The sequence below is a fragment of the Diadema antillarum genome, unplaced genomic scaffold, assembly GCF_040938485.1.
Source record: "Diadema antillarum isolate AM-2024a unplaced genomic scaffold, OU_Dant_1.0 seq00000375_RagTag, whole genome shotgun sequence".
Taxonomy (NCBI): Eukaryota; Metazoa; Echinodermata; class Echinoidea; order Diadematoida; family Diadematidae; genus Diadema; species Diadema antillarum.
This window is the reverse complement of record NW_027271374.1, coordinates 694,339-707,571: the sequence shown is the minus strand read 5'-3', so window position 1 is coordinate 707,571 and position 13,233 is coordinate 694,339. Positions and strand designations below refer to the sequence as shown.

General features: G+C 40.1%; 1 protein-coding gene across 1 annotated transcript in view; it reads right to left on the bottom strand.

The window, feature by feature from the left end:
- The window catches only part of LOC139731480 (neuronal membrane glycoprotein M6-a-like), a 129,254-nt gene extending 116,223 nt beyond the window's left edge, over window positions 1-13,031 (bottom strand). Inside the window, exon 1 of the mRNA XM_071642364.1 lies at window positions 12,625-13,031. Coding sequence (XP_071498465.1) covers window positions 12,625-12,631 — 7 coding nt within the window. The 5' untranslated portion in view covers window positions 12,632-13,031. The remainder of the gene's footprint in view (window positions 1-12,624) is intronic.
- Window positions 13,032-13,233: the final 202 nt, after the last annotated feature.

Below are 13,233 nucleotides of genomic sequence, written 5' to 3'. Positions count from 1 at the left end.
ATGTACGGAACATGTCCGATAGAACTAGCAGCCAACTTTTATTTACTTCTATTGGAAAGGAGGAACATTAGTAAGCATCGGGAAAAACATCTACTTCAAAACCACAGTGTTAAGTGTGGCCTTTCTATTTTAAAGCTGTGAACGAATTCAATGAACGAATGAAAATGAAAGATCGTCACGAATCAAAACTTCTTGTCTCTGGTGCAGTTGCTACTTCAGTAGCAGCTCAAAACCTAAGTCGAAATATAACACTTTTGTTTACAGTATAGTGGCCGTTTTTTTTTTCTCACGATGAATAGAACGAAACACTATCCGCGTATTGGCAGGTTCTAACTCTATACGTCGATGTCTGTTGAGACTCTATACAATGTTACATACAAATGGCTACAATAATGATTCCATGTATCATGTACCTACATCAGCTTCATTATCGACGTCCTATTCTCTGCACATCTTTGTGTTGTATCTCAGGTTGAGACGAAGAAGTATGCTTTCGCAAATAACAACAAATTTGTTTTTCTAGCATTTGGAGGCCGCTCAATTCTTTACGGTCTGAAAATGAATTGCGCTGTTTTTTCTGCTATCGTGCATGTTATCTTGGCACTATATGAGCGTTTGAAAAGTCAGTCACTTAACATCAAAATGACATTAAAAGCAAGAAGGTATGACACTGTGTGCATTTAATACATCTTCGACACCCTCTGTCAGTTTGTAGCGGTATTGTTCAATGTCATTGTAGGGCAAATTGGTACTAAGACGCTGCCTGGTAAATCATACTATTGTCGAAATTTCAGCAATAACAGATTACTGATTGAGCCGCTGCAAATAGTGTGATTAATAATTGATAAAGACAAACTCTCACGATTACAATTTTTTTTAATCATGCCGTCACTATCAAACTATAATATGGGAGCAGATATCGCCATACTCGTAAGTTAACAGTAAACAATGCAGAGGCTTCACTTCTCATCTAATGAGAGCCAGCAGGGCGCTAACTCCACAGATCATGTACAATGTTAACGCCCTTTTGGCTCCAAGAGCTGGCAAGTCGTGATTGCATGTCCGCGTCTCTATGGGTGCATGTACACCATGTACGTCTTTCTGTGTTTGTTTTCCTTGTATGACTTGGCTTAGCTCATCTTCCGTGTTCTGCTAAGAGTGTAGTCAAATCCTTTCACATTGGCAACTTCTTTGTCGTTGGATTACCTGGTTAATGTCCCGCTACAAGCAAGGAACCATGATATAACAGCTTACTGGAGTAGACAACCACAAGCACAAACACATACACTCCAGCTAAACCCTGAGACAACCGGCAAAAATCTCAGACAACTAAAACCAAATCTAAGACAGAAAAACTGTATCAACGTTTCATTTTAGTACAATGCAGCACAGGGAACTTTGACCTTCAGAAATGCGCAAAGTTTCCCCAAAATCTCACGAAGCAAAGGCGACCAGCGAACAAATTCAGCGCTGAATAATATTGCTGCAGCGAGGAGGACCAATACTGAGAACGGAAATATTCTTGAATTGAATTATTTCCCTCCACTGGGTTAACAGCCACAAAGAATCTGTAAACAGTGATACCTGAAAATGGGGCCTATCACCAGAGTGAGCTACAATACCCCCTTTCTATAACTGACATGGCCTTTTTGACTGCTTGCAGCCATTTATATTGAACCTTTTGTTGCCCCCAGTCAAGCTTAATCTTCTCTAAAGTGCCCTCTTCAAATCGTTACAAATCACCGTCACACGCAGGTGAAAAGGGGCATGGTCCAATGGCCTGAAAAGGTAAGTCACCCAGCGATTATGGCGGTTGCGGACTGCCGTGGTAGAGACATTTCACTCATCATGCTCCAGGGCGAGGGCAGAGGGCTATCACCAATACACGTTTGACTTCGATGGAGAGCCGTATAACGATGACATGATTTATCACCTCAGGAAACGCTCCCAGGTGGTCGTATTTCATGGCGAATCGGAGAGATGATTTGAAAAATGACAATAATACACCTGTCTGACAATATTTCTATAATCTGAAACAGAGAAGGTTATGCCGAGATCTGTATCATTATTGTGCATATGTGCCATCCAAATTTTATTGAGCGAGCAAAGCGCATTGAATGGGAGCGTCAAATCTAGTCCTGTTCCCTAACTGGTTGCCATTGTTACTGACGCTAAAGTCTCAGTTCTGATTGCAACTTGTGGCCGCTACTGGTGTTGACTTTTGTTTATGATGTTGTCTTCCTGTGAGTGAACTAGGTAAGCAAGTTAAAAAAATGGTATAGTATTGGTGGAGATGAGGATTGGGCTTATAACTTTCTGCGAGATACCAAGAAATCACTTATGAAATGATACAGAGCATATCATTCTAGGAGAAATTCAAAGTTTATTGGATGAAAATCGGTTTTGGAATGGCTAAGACATCCAAAAACAAAGTGAAACAAAGCGATCCTAGGTGGGCCCCACCTTTTATCATGATCCATTGTTCTGTTTTGTTCATTTTAGTTATTTCAAAACCAATATTCATCAAATAAACTTTGAATCCCTCTTGAAATTAAATGCTCTTTCATATTTCATGAGAGGTTCTTCAATATTTCACCAAAAAATGTTAGAAACTTGGAGTTAGGTCTCAACCAAAACTATACGATCCCTTTAAAGCTGTCATGAACGCACTATAAAGAGGAGAAGACAACGTTTTAAACACTGTCATGAAGGAGGTACTCTTCTGACCCCTCCCAGTCTTGGTCTGGTATAAATCGGTCAAATTGGGTGTGTCTCGTAGCTTGGTCCTTTTGGGAGTCTGATGTGAACTTGCCATCTGCGATTCAGGATATCAAAACATGTTTCAGTCTGAGTTGTTGACATTGGAAAGGGATAGGAATGGGTGCCGTGTCACTAATATTTCTGTCGTCCTGGATTTCAAGAACAACTCGACGATGTCTAAAATGGGACATCCTTGATTTTTATAGCTGATGTGATGGTTGTTTACCACTGACCATTATACAAACGTGTACATGCTTTGGATATAACATGCGAGAGAAACACGACCTCGCGGTTTTTTTTTTTTCGGGAGTTCTATCTTTTGTTTTTACGAAAAATTTAGATACAACGTATTTTGTTGGGATTGCCTCGTCTGCCGAGCATTGCCTTGGCTCATGTAATATGATACTATACGAGAGTATTGACAGTAAGTGGTATAGCTGTACAAGAATGTTTTAAGGGTGGAGAGGATTGAAGAGGACTTCCCTTGTTAAGTACATCTTGTAAAGCTCAAGTGCGGAGTGGAGGGAATCATTTTAACCACCTGGTACGTCCAATCTGTAGCAGCTGTTCTTCAATAAGTTCAAAGAAGAATTCCAGTCTAGTTATTAGTTAGTCTGGGGTCCGATTAGAAAGAGTCAGATCTTACGAGTACGACAACGAAAATTCGCTCAAAATCATGTGAAAATTAATGAAATAATCATTCGGAAGTTTCGCTAGTTTCTACAAGACAGTTCACGTATAGTTGATGTAAATATGCAAATGAGTGAGCTGATGATGTCCCCACCTCACGATTTTCCCTTGATCGTGCGCAATGATTGACGAGATTTTTTTTTCTGTTTCTGTTATCATGGTGTAAAATATGTTGTTATTCCTGGTTGAAAAACTTCATGATATTGATCAGAATGATACATCAGCATTTGAGACTGGGGCGGAATTACATTTTCTTGAAAAACTGGAAATTTCAAAATGCTATGTACAAACTATTTGGTAAGTTGTAACGGATTACATCATCACTTCACTATTTGCATATTCATATTGACTGTTCCAGAGGTGTTTCGTGACAAATCATCAAAACTTCGAAATGTCATAACTAGCTCATTTTTAATCCGATTATGATCAGATTTTAATTATTCTGCTAATAAAATTTTACTCCTTCTTTTCAGACTAACTTTCAAATGCACTGGAATTTCACTTTAAGTCTGCATAATCACGATACAAATTCGAGATACCGTTTAGGCGTCTGGTAGTACTCCATTACACTTGTAGAACTTTAAAATGGATAGTAATTACCATTTTTACCTCCCTTGTGAATGCTTTTTCCAAGTCATCTAAAGCCTATCCACCTCCCATAACAGCGTATACACCTTTAGGCGGCGATCCACCATGCAAGTTGGTAAAGGTCATCAGACTTTTCCTCAGATACAGTAACAATACAGCCAGCTGCTATACACCAAGAACGATTACCACTTCATACAAAAGCGCTGCACCCCTTTTAATCCATTCCCATAAGCTATTCTTCTCAGACACAGGGAATGCAACATACATTATGAACTCGAAATGTGAGCGATTATGTGGAGTACGATGATGGTTGTCAAGACTTGTTCATGCTGATGAAATCTCACGTCATTCAGTGAGATGTGTGACGTTGTCAGTCGCGCTGGGAAGAAAGCAAGATTTAAAGGGTATGGCTAGTAACTGATCAGTGAGAATCAGTGGGAATGCTGGAAGTTGATTGTTCCAATCCTTGTGGGATTTATTTAAGAGTACATTATATATCTGTTGTTGTGTGAAAATTATTTGCTTCATGTAATGGTCTCATATTCAAGTAATGTGCAGTTTAATGTTTCCAGGTTAGCGTGCCTGGTCAGTGACGGGGCATTAATCTGCACATTACTTGAATATGAGACCGTTCTGAAGGAAATGATTTTCACACAACAGTAGATATATAATGTACTCTTAAATGAATCCCACAAGGATTGGAACAATCATCCCTCAGCATTCCCACTGATTCCCATTGATCGGTTTAACTTACTAGCCATCCCCTTTAACGGGCAGGACCTTCCCTTTCGTGCTATAATATCTCGCAGGATATTCTATTATCTAACAATGTTGTGGATATGAAAGGACAGAGAGAGAGAAAAAAAAAATATTGTTGACAGTGTTATTTGTTATCTATTTTTAGTTTGTCTCCTGCAGAAGCTTTGCCCTGTTTCGTGTTGTTCGAACTAACATTATACATCGAATTCTATCGTGAAGGCAGTTCACACGAAATGACACTCTTGCGCTGAATGCAACGTTAGATCCCGGTCGCATTCTAACCATGGACATGATGCAGCTATAACAATAGGGTAGCTCCCACGTTTTTTAATGTAGCATCGCATAGCATATTATGTAGACTTCCCATTACTATATGTATCACAGGTATACCATCGCTGGCTTCGACATTAACCCACTGACTACCATTTGGAACTTGTTTTCCCACAAATGAAATCCAGTGGCATTTTGAAATGGTGTTCCAGTGCGGGTTAAGCGAACACAAAGCGTGTGAAGACTGTCACGTGGTCTTACTGTCACGTGGTCTTGAAAGAAGTTGTCGGCTCATTAAGTCTTGTAAAATGATGACGTATCTATTTCAAACGTTTACAACTTGCTATGTCATGATCTTGAAAATTATGATATGACACAGAAGACTAATGTGTATTCCAGTCTACCCGCAACTCGAAGACAGGTGGAAATAAAAAGCAGAGTCTCTATTATAATAAAACAGTGTACAGCGTAGGCCTACAGAGTGGCATTACAAAATATAGTCCCACATACTCACGGCCATGTTGGTAGCTTTGGAGTACAGCTTATGATATAATGCAGGCGGGTACGTGTTCTTTTCATACATGGGTAACCAACCAAATATATACCACAGAAGCTGCTAAGTGTATCACCTTTTTTGCATAAATTTAGTAGTCAAATAGGACAGATTAATGATAATAATACACGCTCCAGCACCCACATGGTAGGCCCTATTTGTTTAACTGGCATATGAGCTGGGAAGCTTTCATTTTCTTTGTACAAATGAAACGATACAAGAATAGGTTTGATCACTATGCTGTGTGTAACACATGGTACTCCGGTACAAATAGATTTCGGAGGCAGCAGTTCATACGACAGTGCAAAGGATTGGTAGAAAAGTTCACCCTTTTGCACGCCGAGGTCTTGTTGGGAGAGAATATATCTGTTGGGGGAAAAAAGAGTCACCGTTTTCAAAGACATCGCATTATTTCCTATCATAAAGTAGGGCCTACAGTGTGGTTGTTTTTAGGGGATAGTTACAAAATCACATGCCTTGGTATTCCCTATCACTCATTATTGCAATAATTTCAGTAAGATGATAATGATTACGTGATGAAGATGTAATATGTGGCTGGTGCTTAACCCCTTACACAGTGTGTACAAGTTATATTATGGGGTTTTCAGTGCCAATTGGCACTCATATCACACTACATAAGGGTTACACGCACAACCAGTGACTTCATAAAAACGGCAATAAAAGACCAACACAGCAAAGTCACACACGAGAACAATGTGAAATCCAAGGAAATTTTAATCTGAGTCCGGAGAAGACAGAGAACATCCTCTCCGTGCAATGGATGTGGCTTCATCAATACGCCCCTGGAGCAACGATCAATACACGAAACACACAACACAAACACAACACGCACACATGCACACAAAGGACAACAAACCGCAGACGATAGATCTATGGTCAAACTTTGTTCGCACGCCTAAACACTTTCAAGAAGGCAGTCCCATTAAAGGTAGGATCTCTATGTCATCAACCTTTTACAGTTGATTTATTTGTTTTGTGTTGAAAATAATTAGGCCTACCCAAATTTACTGTTTTAATGTGGTATGTCCCAAATTTTAGAGGGGTTTGCCTTTGATTTGTATAGGCATAACGATTAGCCTAACCTTCCAGTAATTATTTCAGAATTATTTTGTAACATGCCGTTATGTTACATTTCCATACATTCAAGGAAGACGATATTCTTTAGCACAATCCATAATGAAGGGAAAGGAGTAAACCATGAGTTCCTTCAGCTTAAATGAGCCAATAATATTCCCTTCTTTATCATTTTGTGAATCGAGCTCCAAACGTCTACAAGACAGCTACCCCAGCCCTTTTCTTTGGGAAGATTGTATGAATTTAGGACACAGTATTAACCGTGTATATAGGTCTCCACGTCCAGGGGAATCATCATCATTCAGTACAATTCATCGCAAAGGGCAATGCACTTTTAAGGTTACCTGTCGATTTGATACACTATAAGAGTCACTGAACCAGAAAGTAATAAAATTACACTGTATACTATTCCTTGTCCGCAGCGTTAGTTTTCAAAAGAAATACCAGAAAACCAAAAACGCATGGTAATATGGGCGACAATCTGAACTGGACATGCATGCACAACACAACAAAATCAAGTGACTCTTTATGCCTTCAATCTGTACGAGGAACACAGGGAGTTCCATTAATTCTCTGATCGAAAGTTGCGTGCATGATATCAAAGTACATATTCCATGTAGTATAGATTTGTTATCACGACCGGCTAGTTTACGTGATAATTATAGTCGTTTCCATACTTGAAAAATGAATACATCATCTAGAATTATAATGTAAAGAGGCTTTGGTGAATATATACACAAGGAGCATACTTCAAAGAGAATGAGATCAAGGGACCTGTCCCTATTTATATCTACAGTATCTATCCGTTTCCCATATTTATATTCCCAAATATATTCATATATATATACACAAGGCATATGATTTATCTACCATCTATTGTCTGTCTATTTATACCTATGTACCTATACTTCTATTTTCCTGTCAATCTATCAACCTATCTATCTATCTATCTATCTATCTATCTATCCATCTATCCTACCTACCTATCTATCTATGCATATAAATATATATATTTATCTATCTATATGGCTCTCTATTTATTGATCTATGTAGCTATCTATCTACGCTTCTATATCTATCTATCTACCAATCTCTATCCATCTTTCTTTTTATCTATGTATTCATTTATCTATCGGACTTCTGTTTTCATATATTATAGTTATATCTATCTATATATCTATCTATCTGTCTATCTTTCTATCTATCAATCTATCTATATATCTATCTTTCTATCTATCTAGCTATATCTCTCTAGTTATCCAACTACTACTAATACATCCTCTCTTTGCCTTGATATCGCGGGATTCCCCTCCATAGCCTTCGTCAGCACACGACACGACCCATCCATCGTGGCCGAGCCTTCGCGCTTGACGAGCTTTTGTCTCACGAGACAATTAGCAGTGAATAGCGAAACAGACAACTGGCTTCGATCTTGGCGGATGAAAGGAATGCGTGCAATAGTGGGAAGGACGTGGAAGGGGGGGGGGGGGCGTTCACATCAAGGGAGGAGGATCCTACGAGGGGTCTTACTGTACAGGGTTTCCTCACAGTTATACCAAGGAGGTACTAGGCGACTTGGTTATACCATGGACCTACACATGGTGATACGAAGGAGTTCCTAGGCGAGCTATAGTATACCGCCTTGCAATCACTCACAGAGATACACTGTACTAGTAACTATGATAACTTCCATCAGAGAGTGTGCACGGTTATGCAACATGATTTTCAAAAGTAATTCATCGTGAACTTTGCACTGCACCCAAGTACAACAGCGTTAAGTCCTGTGCCACTAACAGATCAGTTTGAATCAAACAATTCTATACTTGTATCTATAATGTCAGTCATAATGCAGCACAGCGGAGCTGTTGTTCGTCGCACTATTTTTGTTTTGGTCTGATAGCAAACTCAATCTATGTTCTATAGACCTACGAGAAAAGGAATGGCTGATACCATTGTTCCCGCGTTCGTGCAAAAAGGAGAATTGCTAGATGAGATGATTTTGTCATGCGTATAATAACCCGCGTTGGTGTTATGGTTCAGTGTATAGAGAGCTAAGGGTAGAGTGTGTCTGTGTGTTGTGAGCGTGTGCAGGCGAATATTGCATCCTTTGTAATAGCTGTCCTCATACCAATAAATGACACTATGCACCTAAAAGCTATACTTATACTTTTGTTTATAATGATATCAGTGGGATGCGATTAATGCCTATTATATTGCCATGTTTCAGTTTTGCTATACGCAAATATCATAATATGTTAAGAAGAAATGGAATCAATAATGTTTATAAAGAAAAAAAAAATCAAAGAACACCCTCAATCGTTTTCACCTGAGGGTGTGAGAGAAAGGGGGTGAGGTGTGCCTTCGCATGAATATGATTACAGCGTGAAAACAGTGTGTCAAATCTAGGCAATCCTACTGTTTCTATAAGAGGCTGCTTGCACACGGAAGGTGTAAAAATACCGTGTAGCAACATATCAAACGTGCTGCATACAATACACAGTGTAATCTAAAGTAGCACCATGATTGTCACTGACACCGTGGCTTTTTTTTTCGACAGCAATCACGTTTCCTGCGTACATCCCACGAAAGTGGTCGTGGCCTTGACGTGAAGTTTTTCAACCGAAAATGTTCATCTCGAATAGATTAGGGAAGTCCGCTGGTTATCGAACAATCTGAAACAACTGTTTACCTGGCCCCGATCTGAACGAATCAATGCGTAGCTCTAGCTGACCTTTTTATTCATTATGCCTCGATAAAAATACATCTCTCTCAACGTCAGTTTCAATTTATCCACGCCTGTGCTTCATAATATACTCGCATTTATAAGCAATTGTTCAAATTCAGTCAACGTGACTTTTTAGGGCAAAACTGTACGTTCAATCATCCCGTTTGGTGATATGAGCAAGGAGGCTACGTGGGCGACAGGAAAATTTTGCTCGCTGTACGCCAAGTATATAGCTTGCCATTTGCAGTTATCATTATGGTATCATACTTGTCCAAAATGACACAATAGCATACTTGATTAAATTAGAGGCATGTTGTGGATCGTGTAAAATTTTAATTCCCCACTCCCCTCCCCCATCAACCGACAAGTCCTTAAGCCATAGACGAAAACACATTAACATGTGACAAGAAAAAACACGCACAAATACTAAATCGTTAAGTGTAGCGTTTACATTGCGGTTTTCCGCTAATTTCGCATTAGCCATCAGGAATCGGGGTACGTGATTGTAAAGGCACCATTCGCTTCAGTAAATACCCATAAGCGACACCCTCGCTCCAAGGGCTAATCTTACAGTAATGAAAGCATGAAAAAGAGGTGTGAGTGTTTTCTTCTAGTCTGAGGTATATTCAGAATCATGCGTTTTGTTTATCAGACAATGTGGGAAATACCACTCGATCATGGGATCGCCATAACGCGTATGAGACATGATAAAGTCTGTCTCAACAACGACAAAGCCTTGGGCAAATAACATAAATATGTGCCATCCAATTCGTCGTATTTGCTCTGTTTATGATGGAAGGGGTGGGGGGTGTGATAAAACTGGAACTTTTGTATTCTTTCCCAACCGTGCAACATTATGCTGCCGCGAGACTTTTACATCTTTAGTAGGTTTACCTGGGGTAACAACCAAATAGGCTACTGAATGAGTTTCAACTGGCCACCTTCCGGCAACAAAGGGCTTATTTTGTCTGTCTTATTTTGTTGTTGTTGTTGTTGAAATTCCTTCCCGTTTCGTTTTCCCATCTTTAAAGCGAGGACAACTACCTTTAATCTCTTGGTAAATATCTGTACTTTGCTCTACTCCTTTTCCGGCTTGACGATCCACACCTACATAACCATGTCCTTTCTCAGGCAACAAGAAGACAGTACTATCTCCAGTCGATCACTCGCCTTGTTAACTTCACAATCATGGCTATAGTCACTGCTAAAAATTAACAATATGGGAAGGTTATAGCCAAGACCTAGCTTACCCACCGTTCGACAGCTCATTTACTAATCGCATTTTTACGATGGGCCTCTGGGTTCTTGGGTAAAACATGACACTGTCTACAATGAAATATGGCGTAAGGTGAACTTCTTGCACTGTGGCATATTTTCAAAAACACGTAAGCCCTACTGAATCCTACAGCGTTAATCATCTGTTCTTCAGACTGCAGCCTTGCGCTGTTGTCATTTGAGAGGAATATCGAGGTTATTGACAGGTCACAGTGAACATTGATTCATGCTGTGACAACTGACAAAAATATTAACGGTCTGACTAGTTGACTCATAACCATTCCCGCGATTATTACCACTATACTTATCATTTCGCTTATCATTTATTGTAGAAGTCTACAACATAGGTCTACAGGTATTTATCAACCATTGTCAATGGCGCCGCATTGCAACGAATGCTGTAAAATTCATAATTCTTCAAGAGATAAAGTGTAGGCGATAAGGCAGGATCATCCAGTATGATGGTTGCTATGGTGTAACTGGGTGGTTGCTATACGATAAAGTCCTCAACGGGCGATTATTATCATTATCTCAGCGCACAACAGCAAGGTTCTTTTTGCCGACAATTTTTGGAAGATTATACCCATAAAGTGAAAATGTCTAGCGTGCTATGTAGTCACGTCAGCCACTGTGAAACTTTACGTCATTGCAAGGATCTACCGCAGCTACGCTCTCTTTGACGATAATCTCTATCGCCTCATATTCATATAATTACTCCCAAATATCGGATATAATCATATTACCCTCATGGGGAAAGTGTGGTAGTCTGGAATGTATCGTTAATTATATGTCGCCTAGATTCCAAGAAAAAAAAAAATCATGGGAGCGCATACATGAAAAAAAAAAAATCGAACTAAAGAGAAGGCGAATCAAATCCCAAAAAAAAAAGGAAAATTGTGATGAGCTGAAGGTCATCTTAACGTAACACCGAAATATTAGTTTAAATGCTACCAAAAGATATACTCAAATATTTGAAATGTAATAATAACATCTGTTATCATTAACCGTAAACACAAACAGATGTATATTGCACACACACACACACACACACACACGCACACACACACGGTGTATACACATCAGCAACTACAAACTACAACAAAAACTTCACGTAATAATACTATTCCCTACTAGAAGAGGAGAGATAGGTGCGTAACTGCGAAATACCGACATCTGTATAATATCATTATTTGTTTCGCAAAGTAAAGAAAAGGAAACAAAAAACTTAAATCTACAATAATGGGAATAAAGGCAGAAAGAGAGAGAGAGAGAGAGAGAGAGAGAGAGAGACAAAGATAGACATATAGAGGGACAAGGAGAGAGAGGGAGAGAGAGAGAGGGGGAGGGGGAGAGATTGGGAGAAGAAAGTAAGAGAGATGAGGGGAGAAGCAAAACGTCTCTATCTATCTCCTAATGATTCCCAGGTCAAGCGAGCGATGCTTGTTGCTATGCAGAAAGAGACCTGCTACATTATTCACGCGAGAGACGCGCCCATGGCATCAAATATTCCATCCCAACAACAAACGAAGCTGTAGCATCCATCCTTGCATCCAACAACCAAATCCGCATCCTCGCGGATCCTCCCTCTCAACCACAGAAGAAGATGAACTGGCTGGGGAGCCTCTATAACGAAGCTAGTTTTGATCATACATACGAATATTATTTTGCCGCATTCAAACATGCTTGTCATCTACGACATGTTGTCCGATAACGTATGATTTTCGGAGGTTAAGTTGTCAGTGTTTCAACGAAATCATCTCAGCTTAGCTTGCGAACAGTTTCTCCATCTGTATGTTTCAACAACATCCAACCTGTTACACGCCCACACGAAATCTATGTGAGAGACTGGAGGAGAGAGGGGGAGGGGGAGAGTAGGAATAGAGGGGAGAGAAGAAGGTATGTCGCTTACCTGCCATGGCTGAATCCAATCACCAGATGTCAAAAGGAGGAGACCTTTAAACACCGTCACAGTGTGTTGTGAATATTCCAGTAATAGGGTAGCCAAAGCTGGAGAAAGTAATTCCTAAGTAGGCTCGACGTGACGATAAGTTATCCAAGGGGAGGTGTATCACAGGTTGGCTATCTTCCTATGACAGGGCAGCGGCTGCTATGTCCAGGAGAAACGAAAGCACACGATCGTAGCTGCTACAATGCGCGCAGCGAGATTTCTTGTCAGGCTTGTGCGGGAGTGCTGGCGTGCCTGCGAACGATAAAAAAAAAGGGCCGTACGTTTCTCGCAGCTACAAATCTGCGCTCTTGTCAACTCCGAGCGTGAACACACTCACTGCCAAGCACACGCACGAACTTGGAACGAATAAGGTGGTGTTTTGAGGCAGCTGACTTGTGTTGTGGCGGACTGTTCAGCCCTGATGAGTGTGTGGCGCATGTATGTCTCTGTGTGTATATTTTGTATTTGACGACCCACACGTGCTGCGTGTGACAATACGCACATTCATCCGTAACTACTTGGGCCCTTGTTGCCAGAATCGATACGACCTCTAAAAGAACACTTTAAATC